The sequence below is a fragment of the Phascolarctos cinereus genome, unplaced genomic scaffold (assembly GCF_003287225.1).
Source record: "Phascolarctos cinereus isolate Bilbo 61053 unplaced genomic scaffold, phaCin_HiC Scaffold_1;HRSCAF=81, whole genome shotgun sequence".
Classification (NCBI taxonomy): domain Eukaryota; kingdom Metazoa; phylum Chordata; class Mammalia; order Diprotodontia; family Phascolarctidae; genus Phascolarctos; species Phascolarctos cinereus.
In genome coordinates, this window is record NW_027555514.1 from 199689312 (window position 1) to 199713220 (window position 23909).

Sequence of the window (23909 nt, forward strand, 5' to 3'; positions counted from 1 at the left end):
CACCATGTATTTTTATAATAGTCAAGATTTTAAATGAAAATCTACTGTCATAGTCTTAGAACCCAATATACCTCACTAGGTATTTAACAGTTTCAAATTATCTCAATTTCATCACTAAAGATAAAGAGACATCTCCACTCTTTATCACTAAAGACCCATTCCAGGCCAAGAGTTACTTTAACACCATTTCTACCTCATAATGGTCTCTCAAATTTTACAGTCTAAGAGTTTTAGAAATACAATACAATTTAGAAATACAGTAATAACTTAAAACAATAAACTTCAGATAACATCAATTGAATTTCCAGATTATCACATATAGAAATTATCTCTCTTATTACTCTTAGTGCTTTTAACAATTACATTAAATAATAAATAGTACCACTTCTAAAATATGCCATTGTATTAAGCACTCTACAATCATCATTCATTTTTTTCCATAATAACCATTATTTTTTTTTCCTTTATAGAACAGTAAACTTAAATCCAATCAGATCCTAATTTATAATTGCTATATATGATAAACATTTAAAAACATTTTTGTTTTAAATCCAATACTCTTGGCCCTTTAAAAGGAAATATTCTCCACAAATTTATATATTCCCTTAAAAAGACATGTGTAAATAATTCCTGCTGTAAACAATTATCTCTCTTTTTCTTTCCTACTTCAATGTTAACTGGGGGTAATCAATTTTCTCCCCTTAGGCAGAAAGCTTCTAGAGTTTCAATAAGTAATTGAACAGCCCGTTTATGTAACAATCTCCAATCACAATGATCTGCAAAATTTTCACTTCATTTCTACCCAAAGCAGAGTCAAACTTCCTCACATTTTAAAAACCCCTTTAAGTCACCCAGAATCAATATCCAAGGGTGGCTTACCTTAAAACATCCGTCTCCCACCCAGATCACACTCCCCAAGGCTGGGGCAGCTTTGGACTCAGAAGGGCCATAAGAATTGCAAATCCAGAGAAAAGCACTCTACTACCCTCTCCCCAAATAGCTTTCATAATGTTAAAACCCTTATTTTAGTAATGTTAAACACATTGCCCCTATACCAGACACATTGGCGGGAGGGATAAAGACAGCCATTCTTAGCCTTGGGATCCCATTAAACCTGAATTCTAATCCTCAGCCCTTTTTCTTCTCTTTTGGCCCTAGCCATCTTGGGCAGCCAGCTCCTTATCAGTTAAAGGCTGCTTGCTGCATCTACCGCTAACTTCTGAGAGATTCTCTCCTTTTTCATTCTAATCTCAATCTCCCCCAGAAAGCCTGAGGCAGAAGGTCTTTCCCACTGTTCCTTTTCCAGTCTCAGACCTCAAAAATTACCCAAAAATTTTTCTGGCAGACACAAAACATCCACAGACAGACAGACAGACAGGCAGACAAGGTGCGCACGATCCTATTTCTAACCTTCACTGGTCAAGAGAAACTCATTTTGTCCCAGGTTCCCTTTGAATGGGTTCCAAGGTTTTTCTTTTTTCCTCCTTTTCTTTTCCTCTTACTTCACTTAAGAATGTAGCACTTGCTGTTAGGACTATAGCCTTCTGGGCCCCAGCAACCAGTATAACCTTTTTCTTCTTGAGAGGCCTCTCTCTTATCATTTACACACAAATTTAGCAGTTGACTAATCCAATCCTCATCTGATCCAAATTTAGGCCAAAACACTGATGGTGCCAGGATAGGTTCCTTAGTTCACTCCTGGTGACAATATTTAATCATTTTCTTCCCTCTAGTCCTGGGAGCATCCTCCCAACCTTCTAACATCCTTCCCAGAGGGCTAACAGAAGGAATGTCATCCTGGGGATTCCTCCCCCTTTTCCAGGTACCTTCGAATTTGTCCCTCCCATCTCCAAACCTGTTCTTAGCTCACGGCTAACTGATCAGATTCCCGGATCTCGGGAGTTTGAGACCAGCAAAGATTGTTTCTTACCTTTGCCCAATATATTGGCTCTTGTGGTCTGCCGGCGACTTCCCCAATCCCCTGGACTTCTCCCACTTGGTCCAAGATCAGGAGTTCGGTTGGGAAAGGCTCAACTCACCAAGACCGCTGAAATACTGTGGGAGCGCTCTTCCCGGGATGTCTTACCTTGTCCCCTCTGAAGTCTAGATTGAGCCTCACGTTGGGTGTGTGAGAGATGAACTCTCAGAAGTGAAGCCTCCTCAAAAGGTCAATAATTCTTGATTATTACTTTCAAAATCCTCCCCCGCTCAGACCCTGTTTTTAAGCACATAACAGAAAGAATAAGCCCTGGCCCCCCAACCTGAGCCCTTGGCTTCCCGACTGTTTTCTCATCTCTGGGATAGGGGAAAAGGGGGGGGTAGGGAGGATTTCGGTTTCCTAGGAATTGCCTAGCTCTTGGGAATTCGGCCCTAAACCCCTTCCCCCCTCTTGATATGTCAGCATCAGGTTTACCGAATGGGAGTATGTGTGCTTGGATTGGCTATACCCCGTTTCCTTGCCTTGAAGTTCGAGCTTACAATGTAAGCCCACCCCCCAGTTAAGGAGAATAAGGGATAGTGGTGGGTGGGGACTTGTTGCGTTAGGGTTTATAAGGAGTCTCCTGTTGCTTGCAGGCCTCTCTGTCCTACGTGCATGGAAGGAGCAGACAGCCATCTCTCGAGATTGTAATAAAGGTAACCTTTGCTTTCCATCTTGAGAAGTCTCTGAGTTTAATTTGGGTTAGGGTCGCTGTCCCACACAGCTGCCAAATTGTTAGAAATATTCTTGACAGCAAAAATTTAGTATCAAGAAAATTTATTACAAAGAAAGTCCAGAGGATTTAGATGTTTCTGGCCAGAAGCGCGCTCCACCCCTCTTCAGGTTGGCCCTGAGTGCAAGGGCAGGTGTGCTTTTATGCAGTTGAATTCAGCTGGAAACCTCCCAGGCCTGGATTGGTCCATCCCTTCCCAGGTTACACCTTTCCTTACATGTTTCCCCTTGATATGCTCAAATATGTTCCCCCTCCTTTGGTCATACATCCCATGATTCGTTAATGAGGCTCTAATTTTATGCGGGGTGTGTCAGATAATAGTAATGAAGTTCATTAAGTAGGTGCACTAACATTTTTCAGATGTCCTCAGGTTGACCCTAACTGATCTGAGCTGGCTTGACCCTTATCTTGATTTTGGGGTCTTTTTGGAACCATCAACTTACATTTTATTGGCTAAGCCCGAGCCCACCTACAGTGTACTACTTCCTAGAGCTGTTGTTCTTTAAATCTCTGCATTATTCTACCTGTGGAAACGTAAGCCCGTCTAACAATGATCAAACTGGAAAAAGGAAGAAAGTATTTATTACTTTAGTTAGTGGAAGTATGTCTTGAGTTCTTTGACCAGGGAGAAAGGAAAATCCTTACAGGGGGTGGTCAAAAAGACATCTTGAATTGTTTTAGAAAAGTGATTCTTTAGGGTTTGCTGAAAACTAAATGATTCTTCTGTTTGATGAAGCAAATTGACAATGAGATTTTGCCTCTGAATCTTGCTCAGTTTAAACCGTGGATTTCCCCACTGTTGTGTAGAAGGATTTCCCCCCCAATTGTCTAGGCTAGTCCTCTCATGACAAAAACATGAACCTTAAAACTCCAAAAAGATTGGAAATAACTCTTTGAATGTGACATAATTGTACAAATATACCTTTACTCTTTAATGCTTTTATTCCTCTGGAGGCTGAGGGAAACGGACAAAAGGAATGATTACTGTATAGGTAAGGAACTTGTTAAAGCACATGTTTATTGAGTTGGGAATCTGCATCCCAGCTTTTTGTCCTAGAGTGGTGATGGGATTTATCAAAGATTTGAAATGAGATCAGGAAGGTAATTAGCCTTTCCTAAGTCATGTCGTGGGGCATCTAAGTGGTGCAGTGCCCACTGCCTCTGAAGTAAGGAAAACTCCTGCCCCTGAATTCAAATCTGGCCTCATATACTTATTAGCTGTGTGACTCTGAGCAAGTCCCTTAACCTTGTTTACCTCAGTTTCCTCATCTGTAAAATGAACTGGAGAAGGAAATGACAAATCACTCCAGTAAATTTGCCAAGAAAACCCCAAATGGGGTCACAGAGAGTCAGACATGACTGAATCAACATGGGGAAGAAAGGGAAGAAATTAGCATTTACTAAGTGCCTACATATACCAGGCACTGTGCTCAATGCTTTACAAATACTATCTCACTTAATCTTCAAAATAGTTCTGGGAGGTCGGTGCTGTTATTTTTCTGGTTTTTACAGTTGAAGAAACTGAAGCAGTAGTGGTTAGATGAGTTTCCCAGAGTCACACCATAAGTGTGTGAGGTGTCTTGAACTCGGGTCTCCATGACTCCTGCCTGGCCCAGCACTCTATCCACTGAGCCACCTAGCAGCCTAAAAGTTTCAATTCCCTTGATGCCTTCTCATCTTAAACGTTGAATATTTAAGTAGAAACAGATTAAGTCAAAGCAGATAATGATCTCCTGAGGAGATCTCCTACCTGGAGTAGAGAATTAAGATTACAGAATTATCCCTAGAAAAGATCATGGGATTTCGAGCTGGAAGGGACCTCATAAGCCATCTAGCCCAACCTTCACATTTTACCTGTGGGGAAACTGATGCCCAGGGAAATTAATGACTTGTCTAAGGTCCAAAGATGATAAATGTTGGAGGTGGCATTTGAACCTAGGTCCTCGGACTCAAACAGGGCTGCTAGGTGGTGCAGTGGACAGAGTGCTAGGCCTGGAGTCAGCAAGACATAAGTTCAGCCCAGCCTTGGACATTCACTAGCTGTGTGACCCTGGCTGGGCAAGTCACTTAGCCCTGTTTGCCTCAGATGAGGAAATCTATAAAATGAGCTGGAGAAAGAAACAGCTAACCGCTCTAGTATCTTTGCCAAGAAAACCCCAAATGGGATCAGAAAGAGTCAGACATGACTGAAATAACTGAATAACAACCACCTCTGACTCAAGAATCAATGAAGCTTTTACAGTACCATGTTGGGAAAGCAAGAAATATTACAGTATGTGGTCATGGGGAGGTAGCAAGCAAAACAACTTCTAGAGAGTGGTCTAAGCCCTGGTCAAATCACACTCCATTGCAGCTCTTCACCCTCATGTATTTATAGTATAGCTCTGTGTCATGACCATAGATTGTTGGTGGTTTGGAAATGTCTGTCCATGAGCAGACAGATATTACTCAATGTTCTCAAAGCTCCCATAGCTTTTGACCTTGAAGGGACTTCCAAAGAAAAACAGTGGCCACTCAGAGAAACAAAGGTTTCATGCAGGATTGACAGAGGACATGAGTGAGATTCCATTCTCGATTGACGGTGTAGAATGTTTGACAGCCATTGTACAGGCTGGCAGAAACAAGTGGAGGACTGTTGAAACCAACACTGGAGTAGAGGGGGCAACTAGACCAAGTTGAGTGACTATAGACTGGGACTAGAGCAAAGAATTGAGAGCAGAATTGGCAGATCTGGGGCTTGTGAAATGAACAAATTCAGTCCACAACACCTTCCTTCTCATTCCCTCCCTGGAGTCTCTTTCCAGTTATCAATCAATTAACATTTATTAAACATCTACTATGTGCCAGGCACTGTGCTAAGTGCCAATAAATAGAGTGTCTCGTTTGTGGAACAACCAAGATGCCAGTGTCACTGGATTAAAGAGTACATTTTGGAGAGTATAAGTGGAATAAGAAGGGGGCTAGGTTATAAAGGGCTTTCAGTACCAAATAGAGCATTTTGTATTTGATCCTGGAGGCAAACTGGAGTTTATTGAATAGGGGGATGACATGATCAGACCTAGATTGTGTTCCTGAGGGATTGGGGATATGGTGTTGCCATCTTCAATAATAGGGAAGGTAGGAGGAGGAGGAAATTTTAGGGGGAAGGATAAGGACTTTAATTTTGGGGATCATTGTGTTTAAGATATCTACTGTCTGAAAGGCAATTGGAGAAGTGAGATTGGAGGTCAGCAAAGAGTTTGTGGCAAATTTGAGAATTATCAGCATAGGGAAGGTAATTAAATTCATGGGAGCTGCTGAGATCACCTGTTCAGGTAGTATTGAAGGAAAAGAGAAGAGGGCCCAGCATGGAATCTTAAAGGTTATGTGGGATATGAAGAGGACCAGGAATTGGGAGATTAGGGTGTTAACACTGAAGTCCCTTAGTATAAGGACAAATTTTCTACCAACACTACTACCCCTACCCCCCCCAAAAAAAAAGGAAAGGAAAAGAAAACCATTAAACCATTTGCAACAAGGGATTGGCCGATGGGCTTAGTACTTATGAACGTGTTCAGAGTATTTGGCTGATATAATCCTCAAGTGAACTTTGGAACATTATTAGATATTCTATAACCAGTTTGCCAACCATGCCACAAATAGAAGCCCTGTTGATTGGCCAGGAAACTGGAACCAGGGTGCATTCAAAAGACACTCATTAGCCAGGCCTGTACCTTGGTCTGACTCCTTCTGCCTAAGTTCTAGTTAAAGAGAGAAAATGTCAGAAGGGAATGTGTCTTTGTTCTTTGTATCTTTGCATTCTTTCTTGTTTTGAGTGGAGATTGGAAACAGTTTTGACCTTGTGAGCTTTGAAGGGTCAAAAGCCACCAAGATATCTGGGAATGGAGACCATGCTGAGTTTTGCAGCTAACCAGTCCAATGTCGGGGTCCTGAGGATTTAACTTTGAGATCCAACCCAGTGATAGCTGAGAGGTAGATCCATCCAGTGGCTGTGCTGCATTTGGAAATGAACTTGGTGGAATCAATGCTGTGAAAAAACTGTGTTAAGTTTGAGCCCATTCTTCCCAGGTATTGAAGTAGTATAAAAGAGAGTAGTCCAGTAGTGGGTTGGGGGGAGGAGATCTTTCCACTTCTGTTCTTGCTGTATCTTTGTAGTAAATATATCTTTGTAAAGGCTACTTGATGTTTCGGTCATTTCTCATTTTGTTGTGCTTCCCTTTATTGCTGTAGACATTGTGGGGGTTTTTTATTTTTATTTTTTTACAAATTGAAAGTTTGTGGCAACCCTGCATCAAGCAAGTCTGTGGGTGCCATTTTTCAAACAGCATGTGCTCATATCTTGTCTGTGTCACATTTTGGTAATTCTCACAGTGTCTCAAACTTTTTCATTATTATTACATCTGTTATGGTGATCTATGACCAGTGATCTTTGATGTTACTACTGTAAGACTATTGTATTCACCCATAAAAGTCAGCAAACTTGATTAATGTGGTGTTCTGACTGTTCCACCCACTGGCCATTCCTCCATCTCTCTCCCTCTCCTCCAGCCTCTGTATTCCCTGAGACACAACAATATTGAAATTAGGCCAATTAAAAACCCTACAAATGTCCTCTAAGTGTTCAAGTGAAATCAATCAATGTGGCTAATTTCTTTGTCTTATTTTAAGAAATTACCACAGCCACCCCAATTTTTAGCAACCAGTCATCATCAACATTGAGGCAAGACTGTCTACCAGCAAAAATATTACAACTTGCTGAAGCTCAGATGATGGTTAGCATTTTTTTAAGCAATGAAGTATTTTTTAACTAAGGTATATACATTTTTTAGACATAATAACTGTTGCACACTTAAACTACAGTATACTGTAAACATGACTTCTATACATGTTGGAAAACAAAAAAAATTTGTGACTCACTTTATTGCAATATTTGCTTTATTTTGATGGCATGTAACCAAACCTGCAATATCTCCAAGGTACGCCTATATTTGGTTAAATGAAATTGCTGCTAATTACTAGTAGTACAGTACCAGTAGTACCTTTTTGCTGGTGGAGGATCTTGCCTCAGTGTTGATGGCTGCTGACTGATCACACTGGATCAAACCTTTAGGGAAGAGACACCCTACAATTCCTCAGGGATGCCCCTAAAATAATGAGAGGGAGCTGTAGCTGGTGTCCAAAGTAATAGCTACACACATTTTTTTAATGTATGAAAGGAAGTGCCATAAGGAAGTAAGACAATCAGGATAGTTATGAAAGTTGCACATTGAATTTATTGCATATTTAAAAGGAACTTATACAGCTTACAAGTGACCTCCTTACTTCTGCAGCTTCTCAGGGAATTTGACAGTACCCCAGACACAGCCCACCTACCTGTGGCCTCCTTGATCCTGAGTCCTTCCAGGCTTTGCTGTGTCAGCCTTGAATCCGAGTCTCAGGCCTCTCTATTCACCCCAAGGCCTTTTCTAGTAGACTAAGAGTTGTACCCAGACCAGACTTATCTCTGATTGGTAGCCCCTGCTACCAGTCCTGCTTCCCCCCTGGCTATACTGTTGGCTGCTACAATTTACTGGAGGTCCAATTTCCAGAACCTCACAGGACTTAATGTCAACACCTGTGTCAGGGTTGGGAGGACTTTGAACTGTCTAATTATCTGCCTCCCTCAATAAACTTCTCTCTAGTCACTGATAATCTTCCAGAACTCATTCCAAAATCCTTAGCATACTCCCACTTTATAATACTTTTTCTCCTTCTTAGTGATTCTGAACCCCTGGCTGTTATTGCCTGCCCTCCAACACCCACCAATTTTAGGCTTCCCCAACTATTCGCCCTCTTTTGATTTATTAATTTTTGAGAAAGGAGGGAATGCAGTTTGTTGTAAGGCAAAAATGTGGTGAAAACTTTTGTCCTGTGGGATACTACAGTAAAATTTTGGACAATGTTGCTAAAGGTCTCCCAGGCTTTTTCCAGGCAATAGTAGCCACAGCTGTGCTTGTTTCTGCCACTGAGGACCTTTATCTTGATTCTCCCTTAACAGCACGTGTTCTCCATGCCATTGAAACACTCTTAATTCACACCATACGTGGCATTTATCCTCTAGCAAGCTAGCCAACTTTGAAGTGACTTTGTCGTCCAAGCCTAATCTGACCATTAAACATATAAACACACTCAATCCTACCATCTGTCTACCTGAGGGGAAAGGTGAGGTTGAGACTTTAGACGATGACTGGTAATTTATCTGGATGTCTTGCTTTCTCCCCAGAGAACCTGAAGGAAACCCCCTTAGAGGGAGAAGATTTTGAATGGTGTGCTGATGGATCTTGCCTCAGAAATGAGGAAGGAGACTTGGGTGTTAGTTAAGGCATCACCACCACCACAGATGGGGTTAAAGCTTCATCATTACCTGATGCCCATTTGGCACAACAAGCCAAACTTGAGGCAGTGGCCAGGGCTTGTGAATTAGGAAAAGAAAAAAGGATTGATATCTACACTGATAGCAGGTATGCATTTGGGGTGGCACATGGGATGCTATGGAAACCTTGGGGCTTCCTCACCTCCTCAGGACAGCCATTAAAAATCAGAAGCAGGTTTCCTGTCTATTAGATTGTTCACTGCTTCCCCAGGCTGTAGCAGTAATTAAATTTCCAGGGCACAGCCAAGAAAACACCATTCATGCCAGTGGAAATCACTTGGCTGGTGGTAGCTAAAACCACAGTTTTAACTCCCCAAACTCCTGAGAGCATGGCTCCCATAGCACAGGTTCCTATGGAACTTTCACTTTGCCCCATAAGTACAGCCTTAGCTTACATCTCAACCGGAAGGCCTGCCCAAGCCTCTCAGCCTAGCAAAAGAAGAAATAGCCACAGTCCAGAAAAGATTGCTTATCACAAAGCAAGAAAAGCTTCAGAAGGAAGGATGTAAGCTTGATAAACTGGGATTAAATAGGATTAAATGGCCCAAATGGATTTATAGTACTGTCTAAGAATTTATCCCTCTCTATGATGGAACACCTTCATTCATTCAGCCACTGGGGACCTGACAGGCTAGTGGAGCTTGCCTGAAAATATTGGTGGTGGGGTGGGGTTAAAGGGCTGCTGTCACTGATTATGTGTCCCACCCCTGCCTGTGGCAGTTTCCTCTCCCAGATTTGCCCTTTGAAACCGGGCAGATTGACTTCATTCAATTGTGACCCACCCATGGTTACAAATATGCTTTGGTCTGTGTGTTCTCCCAGTGGGTGGAAATATTCCTTTGTTGTATTGCCACAGCTTCTAGGATAGCAAAAGTCCTTAGAAAAAAATCATTCCATTATGGTGTGTGTGTGTGTGGGTGGGTGGGTGGGGGGTTTCCTAAGGAAATACATAGTGACAGAAGTACCCATTTCACAGGAGCTTCATTAGCTTAGCTGTTTTCATCCTGACTAATTATTCAGCCCCTCCATTGTGTCTATCACCTCCAGTCATCAGGAATGGTTGAAAGAATTAGTGGATTGCTAAATTCTCTGAGGAGATAGGTATCCCCTGGCATAAAGCTCTTCCTTTAGCCCTGCTAAGCCTTAGATCTAGATCATTTGGTTCCCATAAGTTCAATCGCTATGAGATAGTGACAGGACATCCAATGCTACTGTACTTGTGGGTGGGAAGCATAGCAGCCAAAGGCTCCCTCCTACAATACTATATTAGGTTAGCTCAGAAAATATCAAAGACCTACCAACTTGTCTCACAGTCCCATTTAGAAATTCTAACCAAGACAGCTCCTGATCCAACCCAGTCACTGAAAACATTGTCTTTGAAAACACTCCTTGGAGCCAAGGCAGAAGGGTCCTTTTGAAGTCCTGTTCATCACCCCTATTGCAGCCAGACTCTTGGGGAGTGGAGTCCTGGATCCAGCTGTCATATCTTAAAAGGAGTTATGGAACCTACTGGTGACCTGACCCTAAAAATTAAATGGAATCTAAAGCAGCCAACATCTGAGGTAGACAGCTGTTCCCAAGGCCCCAGGCTGAGAAGCAGATGAAAGCAGATGTAGGCTACCAACTCAAGACATCAGATGTGGGCTGAGGTTTGCAGTTACTCCCTCTATAAACTAAATGTTTTCTTTCTCCTTGCTACTGTCCTCTCAATCTTCAATGTTCATGGAAGTGGCAGGTTTTTTTCCCTTTCACTTTTACATTGTACTTATCTCCCTAAGTTGAGATTAGTGAAAAATTTGCTATTTAAGGTAAAAATTCCTGGGACTGTAATTTGTTTTGAATTTTGATTACCAGGATGGTTATCTGAATTGTCACAAAGCCAATAATAGAAAATGGCATGTGTAGCAGTCTAGGAACTTCAAAGATGGATATTTGTGCCTGGGAAAGGTTGTGAGGCTAACCTAGGACACAGCCTAGTTAGGATCCCTCTGACTCTATTTCTCCATTGTGTTATTTGGAAAAGGAAAATTCCTACCTGGTTAATCCTGTGACTACACTCAGTGAAAACAGAGCTAAGGGAGTTTTTCCCTTGTTAAATGATAACTGTGTCCTTCTTTTTCCTTTTATAACAAATTTCTCCCCAGTCTAATTTTTTTTCCCCTTGATTTGCCTTGCTGTCTACCTTGGCATTCTAGTTGTAACTCACTTATTCTTACATAAAATCAAAATCATGTTTAAGACGAATGTTTCTCATCGGTCTTCAGGGTCATTCCTATTTTGACTTAAAGGAGGGAATGTGAAGGGAATTATGATTTTCTTATTAATTGATATATGTGTAATTCATAAATTGATAATTTCTCAGAGCTACCTTTTCTGGCTTGGGAGTCAGAAGCTTACAATGCAGCTTGAAATGATCAATCAGATCCTTCACAGTGCTCTCATAATCATTGCATTCCTGTGCCTGTGTACCTTAAGTGAAGCAAATCAAAGATTGTAGAACCCGTTGCTGTCATAGAACTCTGATTCTGTGACCCACCAAGTAATGACCCCCCCACTTGAAACAATACTGTTCCCATAGGACTGCAGAACACCTGTCTCGTCCTACACTCATTGAGTTTGTCATGGGAAACTACTCAGGCAGTGGAAATGATTGTTTGTTATCTACTTTTCCCCCACTTTTTCCACTTGTGATTTATGTATATAACTTGTGCCTTTACTTCAGCATGTAAACCGTTCCTCACTCTGAAATTGATTAATTAAACCACTACTTGATTCCTGGCACTCCTGTCCCTAGGTCTGTTTTGTGTGGCTCCAGCTGTTCACAGGTTAGAGACTGACACAGTAACATCCTGTTAACAGATATAAGTCTATGATTCTCAGTTCGTTTTTATGCATCCTGTCTTGGAAATCAGCATGCTTTGCTTGGATAAAGAGCACGTTTTCTTTTTATGTTACTGTTTTTTGTTTCTCTTCTAAATTGCTCTTCACCTTTGTCAATTTTCATTTCCGGGGCCATCACCAGCTGTCTTTGACTTTTGTCTTGCCACTGGACTCTGATGACTCTGGAGGTGAGAGTGAGGCTGATGACTTTTTACAGCTCTGCCTCACTTCAGTTCAATTCATATGCAAGTCTAGACATCGCCCTTGGAGAACTAAGAACAACAAACAACAACAATCTGCATTCCCAGTTGATTGCTCACTCTTTAGTTTCTTTGGTGAGATGTGTCATTACAGATTCAAGTATTTCTGTTTTGCCAATTATTTTTGCTGTGCGGGCCATAAATTCTGCTCTTACAATTCTGATTTCTTTTTTTCAGCCATTCTAGGAAGAGCATGTTGTGGTTCTATGTTTTCCTCAAATTCCACAGGATCCTCTGTCTCATCAAGTGTAGGGTCATGGATGTATTCATGGATGCCTAAACTTGCGTATTAGATCTGGAGGCTGTATACTTTCTGTTGTTAATGTCTTCCCTGTTAATTTATCTGCTTACATTCAGGTTTTTTGAGTTTTCTTTCATCAGAATTCAGGAAACAGAACAATTCACAATGGCCCTCAATCCTGTATATTATTCTTCCTCTTCTGCAGTGATGAGGGCATAATGGTGGGAAAGGAAGACCACTAAGTATTAGTTTGTAGAGTATCCATAATATTAAAATCCTTGTACTACAAATGAATTATGAATATAATATGAATTATGAAGCTCATACTTATCATTAACACTTAATTGGCTTTATCTATGTTCTTCCATGATAGCTAGCTAAGATTGATAGGGAGGTGATGGAAATTTTGATGAGGAGGTAGGAGTAGCTTAAGAACAATGGACACGGAGGAGGTACCAGTTGGGAACCCTGGACAACCAGATAAGGAGAGAGAAATGAATAGTATAGAAATGGGAAGTGTGTAAGTCCTTGTGGGTGTCAAATAACATTGCTAGGACCAATGGTAATTCATAGGGTCTTGCTCCAATATTTCCAGAAAAAAAGCAGTGCTGTAAAGAGCCACCAGAGAGGAATGCCAGTGTGGAGGAGGAACCCTCAGGTTCTCTCCAATCCCACTTCTCTTTTCCCATATTACAACAACAAAGTACAGAAAGCTTATACTCTCTTCATTTTTTTCCTTCCTTCACCTATAATATAATTTTTAATCCTTAAACATTATTCTGCTCACTTTTATATTAAAAAATTTAAATATAATTTTTATTTTCTCTTACATCATATTACATATTCAAATAAGTATATAAATTGGACATATACACATATAAAATAAGTATATCATCTATTTTGAACCCCTGATCCCAAAGTCATCAGTCAAAAGGATTCATTTATGCCTAAATTTGCACATTTCTCTTCTGCCTGATCAGTGACTCCCTTATAGTGCATTTTAAGGGAAGCAATCTAGCTGGAGATATGTTTTTTAGGCATTGAAATGCTCATGCTATTCATTCAAGAATCACAAATCTTTTAACCAGACATTTCATGGGGAAGACTTACAGGTAATTACTGTCATAGGTATATGTTGTCTTTGTCATTTGGAAGTTAGATTTTTTTTGGGGGGGGAAATACTTGGGTTCCTTTTGATCTCTAGACACAACCAAATGATGTAAGTACCTACTAATAAGGATCTGGAGAGTTGAGCTTTTGCCTGGCAAACTTTCCTACAATGTAGTTTTTTTAAAAAAATTTTTAGGCAATTGGAATTAAGTGACTTGCTCAGGGTCACATAGCTAGTGTCAAGTATTTAGTCTGAGTCCAGATTTGAACGCAAGTCCTCCTGACTTCGGGGCTGGTGCTCTATCCACTGCGACATCTAGCTGTTCCTCACAAAGTACTTCTTAAGTGCCCTGCCTTTTATAAGTTCACCTGTGTACCCAGGGAGAAACTTTTCCAGTCAAATTTCATCCTGTTGTTAGGGTACTCAATAGATGCTTAAAGTTAAGAGCTGTGAATCCCTCCTCACCTGCAGTGCTTAGATTTTTCATTCTGGCTTGTTTCTTCCTGTTTGTTTAAGCCAAAGAAAGCTACTAAGGTAAATGTGGCTTCTTTACCCCAGATCTTGCTACATAAGAGCAATGGATAAAAGGAATTTGTCTTTCTATTTTTGCTATATAGGTTCTGTAGTTAGCTGTCTACGCCATCTTCTCTGGCTGTCAGTCCCTCCTCTCATTGGCATCTCTTCGATCTCAACATGGTGTTCTGGGACTGGATCCCTGCAAAACAGAAAATTCATTAGTGTCAGAAGGTCCAGTATCTCCTGAGCTCAAACCAGCAAGTATGTATTGACCTTTTTGTATGTGTAAAGCATTATGCTGGATGCTGAAAGGAAGTGCAAAGTATTATATAATAATATTTTGTATAATATTGCTATTTTCAAGTACTGAAGCATAGAAAACATATTTACTCTACTCCTTGGTTTTCAATAGCCCATCTTGATTCCTTTAGAAATCATAGGACCTCACAGTTGAAATGGACCTTCAATTCCCAGTATGTGGGCCAATGGCCTAGATAACCTTTGTCCTGGAGATGAACTAAAGATATGAGTTAATAATATCTGTGAATGTATTTTGACCTCTTTGGAAGAAAGCTGAGACGTGCCAAGCCATATTGGATACAGTTTTTGACTTGTGAATTTGACAGTGTATTTAGGGAGGGACAGAGGACTAAACAGCCCCTCTATACTCACGTGGCCTGATCTAGGGACAATGAGAGCAGAGCAGGCTACACCTTCCACTCTGGAGCTCTATTAGGCTAAGGAACAGCAGGGTCATAGCCTGTAACCATCTTGGTGGCTGGCAATGAAATCACAGAAGACAGCAACTCTCCATTTTCTGATAAGGGAATTAATTTCTCTTACATGGAATGAAGAATGAATTCTGCTATTTTTCTCTTGTGCTACTTACCTTCTTCTGAAGCAGAACACATATAATGCCAAAAGAGCTACCGGGATACTTATGGAAACAACCACTGGAAGAGAAACAGAAAATAAATCTTTGTGTCATGATAAAGCCAAAGATTTAATTTATGTCGAAGATCCTAAAAATCCTTTACAATTTGCAACCAGCTTATACTTGTTATTGAATTCTCTGAGTGTCTGTGGTAGAAAGAGCTCTATATAATCCCACACATCTCAGTCACCTTATCCCTGATCCCTTTTATACATGTCCTCCTCCTACTCTTCAGTTATTTGCTCCCTTCACAATATAAATTGCCCAGATAAACAGAAGAGGAAATAGAATACTTATTCCTGTCTTAGAAAAAGAAATAAAACAAGCCATAAATGAGCTCCCTAAGAAAAAAATCCCCAGGACCAGAAGAATTGACAAGTGAATTCTACCAAATATTTAAGGAACAATTAATCCCAATACTATATCAGCTATTTGAAAAAACAGGCAAAGGAGCCCCTACCCAGTTCCTTTTATGACACAAATATGGTTTTGATACCCAAACCAGGGAGAGCAAAAACAGAGAAAGAAAATTGTAGACCAGTTCCCTCAATGAATATCGATACAATCTAAACTCTTTCTAAGGAGGATAAGGTTTCTAGAAGGGAAGAAACTGGTTTTACTATCTCCTAGGCTAGTGCCTTCCCTCCGAAATTAACTTTTTTTAAAACTTATATTATCCACCATTCTCCTAGAATGGAGAAGGCTGATTCACCAGCTAATATATTTTATTGAGGATATTTTATTATGTGTAAATTTAAAAAAATATAAGTCTCAAGATATATGGTGTTCCTCAGTACAAATGTCTCCCTGAACCCACACGTAAAAAAAAATAATGAGAGATTGTCTGAGAAGATAATCATTAGAATATCAGGATATCAGGGCTGGAAGGGAAGTAGAGGATCATTTAATCTAATTGCCTCATTTCAATAGATAAGGAAAAGGAGACCTAGAGAGTGAAGTTAGTAAGAGGACCTAAATTTTCAGTCCAAGGCTTTTTTCATGACCCCACAGGAAAAAGAACATGAACATAGACACATAGATGTCATTTTTCCTTCTTCTACTGTTGCTTTTATTTTATTTTTGGCTGGGGGAATAAAAAAAAAGAGAACATAGTATTTAAAGAGAATAAATTATTCACACAGGAAAGGAAGAAATGTATATATGCTTCTTGTGTGATTTAGCCAAGAGGCATAAGAATAAAAGAGTGGGATAGTAAGAGGAAAAAGTAGATGTCTCAAGGAGAAGGAAAGGGAGCCTTAGAGACATGAAAGGTATCCAAGGCTTTTAGGATGAGATGGGAGGTGTAGATAGGACACAAGTTTCCATAAGCACTAAATGTGTAGGGATATACCCTCAGAATTTTCAAATGAAACCTTTTCAGGCACCAAACAAAAGTGGAGACTTGGAGATTTCAAGAAACTGCGATTTAATACGTATAGCCACTCTACTGAAACATCACAAAACTCTTAACCTTAGGAGTCTTTATGAGTTTTTATGGCTGAAAAATATTTAACAACCAAAAGCCAGCTTTTATCTTGGGCAATTACTGAGTCTATACCCAAAGCATATCCAGAACTTTTGATGTGCTGGAATCATGTTTAAGAATTCAGGCTTACCCCCAAACTCTCAGCAATTTAAAAACCAAGAATGGTCTCAGAGAAAAGATAATGAAAGGCTGCTCCCTCCTCCCAGCTGAGACCTTGGGGACTACGACAGTAGGACGTTGAGTGTACTGTTAGTCCCTGTATAGGATTAAATATATGTGTAAGGTTTCTTTGGTAAAACGGCTTGTTTCATTTCTGGGGAGAGTAGAGGGGCATTTCCAGAAATGACTCAATAATCTATGATGTAAAAACAAAATATGTGAATAAAACTTTTTTCTTTTTTAAAAGAATTCGTATTTCTGTCCATGTCACAATGAGGCATCAGACTTTAATGGAAGAATCTAACATGTAATTAATATAAAGTAGTAAACTGTAGGGGCAGCTAGGTGGCGCAATGGATAGAGCACCAGCCCTGGATTCAGGAGGACCTGAGTTTAAATCTGACCTCAGACACAACACTAACTATCTGTGTGACCCTGGGCAAGTCACTTAACCCCACTGCCTAACCAAAAATAATGATAATAATAATAATAATAATAATAAACTGTAAAAAATCTAAGATCATGGATAAAATTCTAGTAGGGTAGGAAGATGGGGGAAGACATGCTTGAAGTCTAGTAAAAAGAGAGCCAAAAAGTAAGGTTTGTTTAGTGTTTATCCAGTATTGTTCAGGGTGTTCTATTGATCAGTAACAGTTATACTAGACAAACAGTCCTAGAATAGAGAAGGCCAATTAACCAGCTAATAAGTCTTGATGGGAATCTCACTTAACATTTAACTCTCTCTGTTGTAATTCTGTGTTACCAAAGATTTCTGACCTACAGTTTGGTCTCCTGAGTAGAACTACCCAGAGTCAGTGCTTTGTGCAATGATAATGTATGTTTTAATGTATGAATTATCTTGCCAGCTATAACTTCCATTATAAAAGTTGGTATTCTGTTTTTATAAACTAACATTGTATGGTTAACATAAACTTGGAACCAAATAACCTCTATGTTTACTGGTAAAATCAAGTCCCTGAGCGGGCAAAGCTGAGGACCAGACCTATGATAACCTCAGTGAGATGTTGCTCCCTTGTGAGTCCCAATCTGAGAGACAGTCTTTTAGCTGTAGCAATGAGAATGCAATCTGTAGGTAGAAGAAGGAAGGAGCAGGCTAGGGATCAGACAGCAGCTTTAAGAGTCACTGTGTAATAGTAACAAGCTCCAAATCAGTTCAGTGAGTCTGACTTGACATAGTCAGCCTTCAAAAGCATGAAGCATACAGTGAGTAAGATAACCACAACAACGCATAGAAGTCACCTAAATATGTAGAGAAGCAGCCTCCAGATGCGCAGGCACTGAGACAACTGACCAACTGCAAAGAGGACAAATGACCAGGCAGGCAATTAGGATTGATTCTTGTGACTCAGTGATAACTCAGATCCTAGGGAAAATAAGTCATGAAGGAGGCGGAAAGGCCAGGCAGCATTGCTAGAAACGATTTGGGTTTTCAGACTTGAATGAAACACTAGCTTTTGTGTCACGAAAGCTAAAAAAGAAAGGCTGGACTACCAAATAGTCCCTATTAGTCACCTAGGTTTATCTTCACAGTAGACAATAAGGTTAGCATTCCATTTACTGTAGCTGGTAAGATTTATTGGAAAAAGCAAGTGGATGCCAATAATCTAGTTTCTCTTTCATAATACTTGCTTCCTGTTTTTGTTCAGTTACTAAAGGTAATGTACAATTACTAAAAGTGAAAGTGAAAAAAGGAGGGTGGTGAGTAGGGGAGACACTCCTCAGCTAAATTTTGTGACTGAAACACAAACCCACAGTCTCTTACAGCTTTTTCCATTGCTTCAATACCCCACCCTCATATGAAAAAATTCAGAGTAGAGCTAAGGTCATGAATTTACACACCAACTGCCAAACTGTCTCACCTACTGAGCTTATTAGATGGGTGTGTGACCTAGAAAAGTTGGAGATGCAAGGGAGTAAGAAGAGTTGAAGAAATCAGGGTATTACCATTGGAGAGAAGGTGAAAGAGGCCAGAAGCTCCCTTTTCCTGACAATATCCTACTTGCTATGGGCCATGAAATTGTGGTTTCTAAGCATTTAGGAATTCAGGATATTTATGTTCCATAGTAATGCTTGTGAGGGAGAAGGAAAAACAGTTTGAGATGGTACTTATGCAAAGATGTCCTTGTCAGTGGTCTTCTTGCCCCAACCTACTGTTGTATTTTTCTTGAACTCAGGCTAGGGTCACCAGCACTAGCCTAGTTCTGGGCCTGGTGGTATAAGGCTGGACAGCAGTCCAGGAGAGGTGAGAATGATCAATGATCAAAAATTATTTTATATTTAAAAAAATTTTAAATAATTTCATTTCCCCCCTAGTTATATGTAAAAACAATTTTTGACATTTCTGGTTTTTTAAAAAATTTTGAGTTCCAAATTCTCTCCTTTCTTCCCTTCCCCCTCCCTGAGATGGCAAACAATCCGATATAGATTATACATGTGCAATCATGTAAAACATATTTCCATATTAGTCATTTTGTGGAAGAAAACAGAACAAGAGCATTTTAAATTAAAACACATACATTTTGAGAACTCCAGACAGCAGAGCTTAAAAAAAATTCTAAGTAGCACCAGACTAAATGACTAAAGTGACACAGAGCCAGAAATTTTCATTGTTTGTGGTAGGTATACCCATTTCTTGGAAATGTGGCAAGGAAAAGGCCTTGTGTTACTGAAATCAATGTGTAACATTTCTTGGAAACTTGGGTTGGGTAAGCTGAAGGCTCTCCAGACTAGCAAAGTAGGAAAAAGCTGGGATTAGAAGGATCCAGTTTGGATGGCCAGAAACTTCAGGTGAGTTAGGCAGGGACAAATCAGAAGTGTAAGTTGGTATCAAAGAATCAATAGAGTTCAGAGGGCAGATGAAGAGATGCCATACAGGGTCAGGTTGAAGTTTCAGATAACGAGGATCCGAGTACAACAAAGACATGGCTCTATCTGCCACACTGCAGGTATCGGAGTGCTACCACTTTCCCCTAAAAATACTTCCAGTGGACTGCTAGTATTCCACCACGGCTAGTGCTATCTAGCAGTCAAAAAAACTAGCTTCATTAAGTCCCTACTAAGAGCTGTGCTACAAACACTGTGGATACAAAGGCAAAAGACAACTGTTAAGGAGCTCATAGTCTAAAGGGGAAGACAGCATGCAAACAACTAAGTACAAACAAGCTGCATGCAGGATAGGACTAGGAGTAGTCTCAGAGGGAAGGCGCTAAGATTAAGGAGACCTGGGAAAGCCTTCTTCCAGAAGGAGGGACATTAGCTGAAGCTTGAAGGAAGCCAGGGAAGTTTGAAGGCAGAGCTGAGGAGGAAGAGCATCTCGGGTATGGGCGTCAGCAAGTGCAAACATTTAGTCAGGGAGATGGAGTATTTATTGTGTGAGAGAAACAGCAAGGAGAACAGTGTAGAGTATGTGTATGATTGGGGTCAGGGGGCTGGCAATGTAAGAAAACTACAAAGGTAGGAAGGTAATGAAGGGCTTTGAAGGCCAAAGAGAGGATTTTATATTTTATCCTAGAGCCAATAGGGAGCCCCTGCGGAATGGGGGAAAGTGGTGGTGTGGAGATAGATTGGAGAGAGGAAAGACTTGTGGCGGACAGATCAACCAGCAGACATCTTATCATTTCTTGAGGAAAAGAGGTGCTTCATCCACAAAGCAAGCCAAACACTTTTGGGGAAAAGTCAATGCTTCATTTTTGGTACGAAGAACTTGATTTGTCTGACCATAGTGGGTTAATCTGAATGGTGTGGCAGGATTTAGTTGTTAATAAATTAGAAACAAAGTGATAAAAAGAATTAAATTCAAAAAGAAAAAGGAAGATTAGGACAGACTATGAAGTTGCAGATTCTTAAGCAAGAAACCAAATTAGATAAATGGTTTATTTGACAAAAAGAGAAACTGAGCCTGCATTTATTAAGCACCTACTCTGTGCCAAGCACTGTGTGAAGCAGGGGGGATAGAAAAAGGGCAAAAATAGTCTCTGACTTCAAGGAGTTCACAATCTAATGAGTGAGACAACATGTAAACCATAAGATATAGATACACATATATGTGTGTGTATGTGTGTGTGTGTGTGTGTGTGTATACATACATATATATATATATATATATAAATATAAATTGAAGATAAATTCAGAGCATCATGAGGGATGAAGAAAGACTTCTTACTGAAGGTGGGATTTTAGCTGAGACTTGAAAGAAGTCAGGGAAGCCAAGAAGGAGAGAATTTTCCTTCAATAGCCCAACTGTTGTACCTCCCACATTTACCAGTTACGTAATACTGGGAAACCAGTCACGATACACAGGGCAGCATACAGAATGAGTCTTTTTGTTGTTGTTGTTAACATACAAGTTGATTATATTCAAATGATAAAAATGTCGTGAGTATGAATATGAGATGAGGTAGAGCTTATATTACTGCCAAAAAGCAAGCTTCAAAACAATCACAAAAACAGTGCTCAAAGATTCTGCAACTAAATACTGTTAGTCACCAAAGCTGCTGCTGAAAGCCAAGGTCTTCAATTCTGGGGTCACGTATCCCACTGCAGAGGAACTTTTGCTACAACGGAGTTTGAAGGGAAAGGACACGATGACTGGGCCAATGCTCTCTTCACTCCCCAAAGAAGAACAGAGGCTACTCCAGAGCAAAGAGCCTGTGCTTGTGGTAGTGTCTTTCCCTTCTGAGATTAAGACTTTGAGCATTGTTGGTTCTATGAAGGAAGGTTGCTGGCTGAAAGAGAAAGACAGACAGAGAGATATAGAGACAGAGAGAGAGAGGAGAGAGAGAAATATTTATTTTTGTCTTTTATGTGTGTCTCTGACGAAATTTGTTCATTAAAAGCTGTTTAGGCCTTAAGAGAATTGAAATGGCTAGTCCTCATGAGTTCCTTCCTGGAGGGAACTGGGAAATATTTAGCTAGAAATATGAGATTTATAGTTATTGAAGCTTGGAAGCAGCTAGCTAACCCTTATTGTTAGGCACCTTCACCTTCGGCTCAGTGGCCACAGTTGTTTTCTTTAAGAAGGGATTTGACGCATACATATTTGTATACAATTAATGATTGATGTACAGATTATCATAGATGGATAGGAAATAGATATAGCCATGGTTCCTGGAACTAGTGATCTAAGTGGAATGGCACTATCTTACTACAGAATCTAAAACTGGTAAAGAAGATGGATGGTGATAAATTAGGATTACAAAAATTATCCTTTCTTTACCAACCCACTGTTTCCCCAAACTCTCATTGTTCCTAGGGAACAACTACCCGAATGGCACAACTCAAAGCCCTGACTAGCATCTGGGTCTCCTTACTGCCTGCCTGGGACAGGTAAATTAGATTTAATTGGACCACTAATACTGCAGTTTCAGTCTAGATATATATAAAGGCCTAGAAAGAGACTACTGGAACAATTAAAATAACTGAATTAGTTCCAGGTAAGTTTGGGAGAGCTTCATCTCATTTTTGCACCAGGAATCTATGTGATAATATGCCTTTACTCATTGATGAGTGTGGTTGCCTAACAGGTTGAGACACTCCAGTTGGAAAGAACATTCTTTGAGGATGAAGATTTCTTGAATCACCAGATATGGGCCATAAATATGTCATCACTTGTCAACTGTGGCTTGACAGTCTACATAACAAACCAGAGATCCCTTTGATCAAAGGCCATGGAGGATTGCCTGGAGGTTCTCAGGTTGGCAGTTCAGCTACTCATAATGTGCCTTCCCTGCCTATGTTGCTGTTAAAGGAATTTGGATCTTGACTCAGGGCTTACAGAGCTTCTAGGGAGGATACATGTGGGATTGAATAGTCCTCAGTGGTGAGAGCAGGGCACCTGAGACAGTCTAGTTGGTTCATAAGTGCTTTTGGAATAATGTTAGATATTTGGTAAGAAGGAGGGAATCAAGGAATTTCCTGAACTTTAAAGCAGTGCATTTGCAGTGTACATAACAATTAGAGATAAAGATGCAGTTGCAGTGCAGGATAAAATTTTTTTGGATTGAACAAAGAATAGGAAGTACACTTTTCAGATGAGTTATTAGGATGTTCTGTATTAGGATAATCAATATATAAGTTCAGAACATCCATTTTAATAGCTATAGCTTAAAGAGATCAGACAACCTACTTGTTAGCTGATCAGCAGAATAAAGTTACGTTGAAGTTCCAATTGCCCCTTAATTGGACCATCCAGACTCCAGATAGCTCCCTTTATCTTCATAGCCTTCTGGCTGCTGTTCAAGAGAATAAAAAACTGGAGACTCAGGTATGTCTGAACAGTGGACTTTTGTCTCCACCCACTTCATAGCTTTCTATATCTTAATTGATATAATCTGTCATAATTAAGGCAATGCCTCAACAATATTATGCCATTTGCCATACTGTTTATAGTATCTGGAATAGTTCACTTCAGCTCATTGTTTTGCCACATCTGCTGTATTAAACCAAAGTATAGAAAGCTCCATAGTTAGTTGGTTGTACCTTGTAACTGATCAAATGCATCCTAAGATCAAGGAGAGCAGATGCAAAATGGGATCCTGGAATTAATGAAAAGAGTTTACAAAACTTCATTACCAAATGAAGAGAGTATACAAAAAAAGGAGGGAATATAGAAGCATATCTATGGATAATAAGATCCATCTCAGTTGTGTTATAAAATATTAATAAGAAAATTATCATGACAGTGTTTTATTCTGAAGTCCTTGGACTCATCTGAATCAAAAATCCAATCAATTTTTCATTAACAGAAGAAAAATAATTTCAGGGAATAATCTTGATTCCCTGAAACTAACAGACTTAATCGATGGTATTTTTCTAAGGGGGTGTGGACAAACATTAATTGTTCTGTTATTACAAATAAATCAAAACAAAAACTTTTGTTTTGCTAGGTAATGTTGACTTTTGATTACTATATTGCACTATGTATACTATATACACAGTCTGTTTCTGCCAAAGAGACTTACTTTCTGGTTACTGTACAGGACAGTCCATCTCCTGTCTCACCACCTTTGCATGGGCTGTCTTGCCCAGAATGTACTTCCTCCTCACCTTTGCCTCATAGACTGCCTAGACTCCTCCAGATGTCAGTATAAATGCCATGATCTGCAGAAAACCTATAATAATCCCTTTACTGAAAACGAGCATAATATTTTATGTTTTTTTCTAACCTGTGTGCATATGAG

At 39.9% G+C, this 23909-nt stretch overlaps 1 protein-coding gene and 1 long non-coding RNA gene across 8 annotated transcripts in view; one reads left to right on the forward strand and one right to left on the reverse strand.

Moving 5' to 3' along the window:
• The first annotated feature begins 550 nt into the window (after positions 1–550).
• The window catches only part of LOC144457813 (uncharacterized), a 52224-nt gene continuing 28865 nt past the window's right edge, over positions 551–23909 (forward strand). The window contains exons 1-5 of one of the 3 annotated variants that reach the window (XR_013487329.1): positions 552–2167; positions 2575–2634; positions 8974–9211; positions 14233–14392; positions 21983–22423. This is a non-coding gene — a long non-coding RNA (uncharacterized LOC144457813). Of the gene's footprint in view, positions 2168–2574; positions 2635–2678; positions 6780–8973; positions 9212–14232; positions 14393–21982; positions 22424–23909 lie in introns of those variants that run through there. The other 2 variants (XR_013487330.1, XR_013487328.1) reach the window with 2 other exon arrangements.
• IL15RA (interleukin 15 receptor subunit alpha) overlaps positions 12838–23909 on the reverse strand; it is a 49820-nt gene continuing 38748 nt past the window's right edge. For 3 of the 5 annotated variants that reach the window (XM_078156414.1, XM_078156409.1, XM_078156411.1), the window contains exons 6-7: positions 15021–15084; positions 12838–14330 (exon numbers count right to left, since the gene is read on the reverse strand). In XM_078156414.1, coding sequence (XP_078012540.1) covers positions 14225–14330; positions 15021–15084 — 170 coding nt within the window. In that variant the 3' untranslated portion in view covers positions 12838–14224. Of the gene's footprint in view, positions 15085–21216; positions 21456–22855; positions 22962–23909 lie in introns of all 5 variants that reach the window. The other 2 variants (XR_013487327.1, XR_013487326.1) reach the window with 2 other exon arrangements.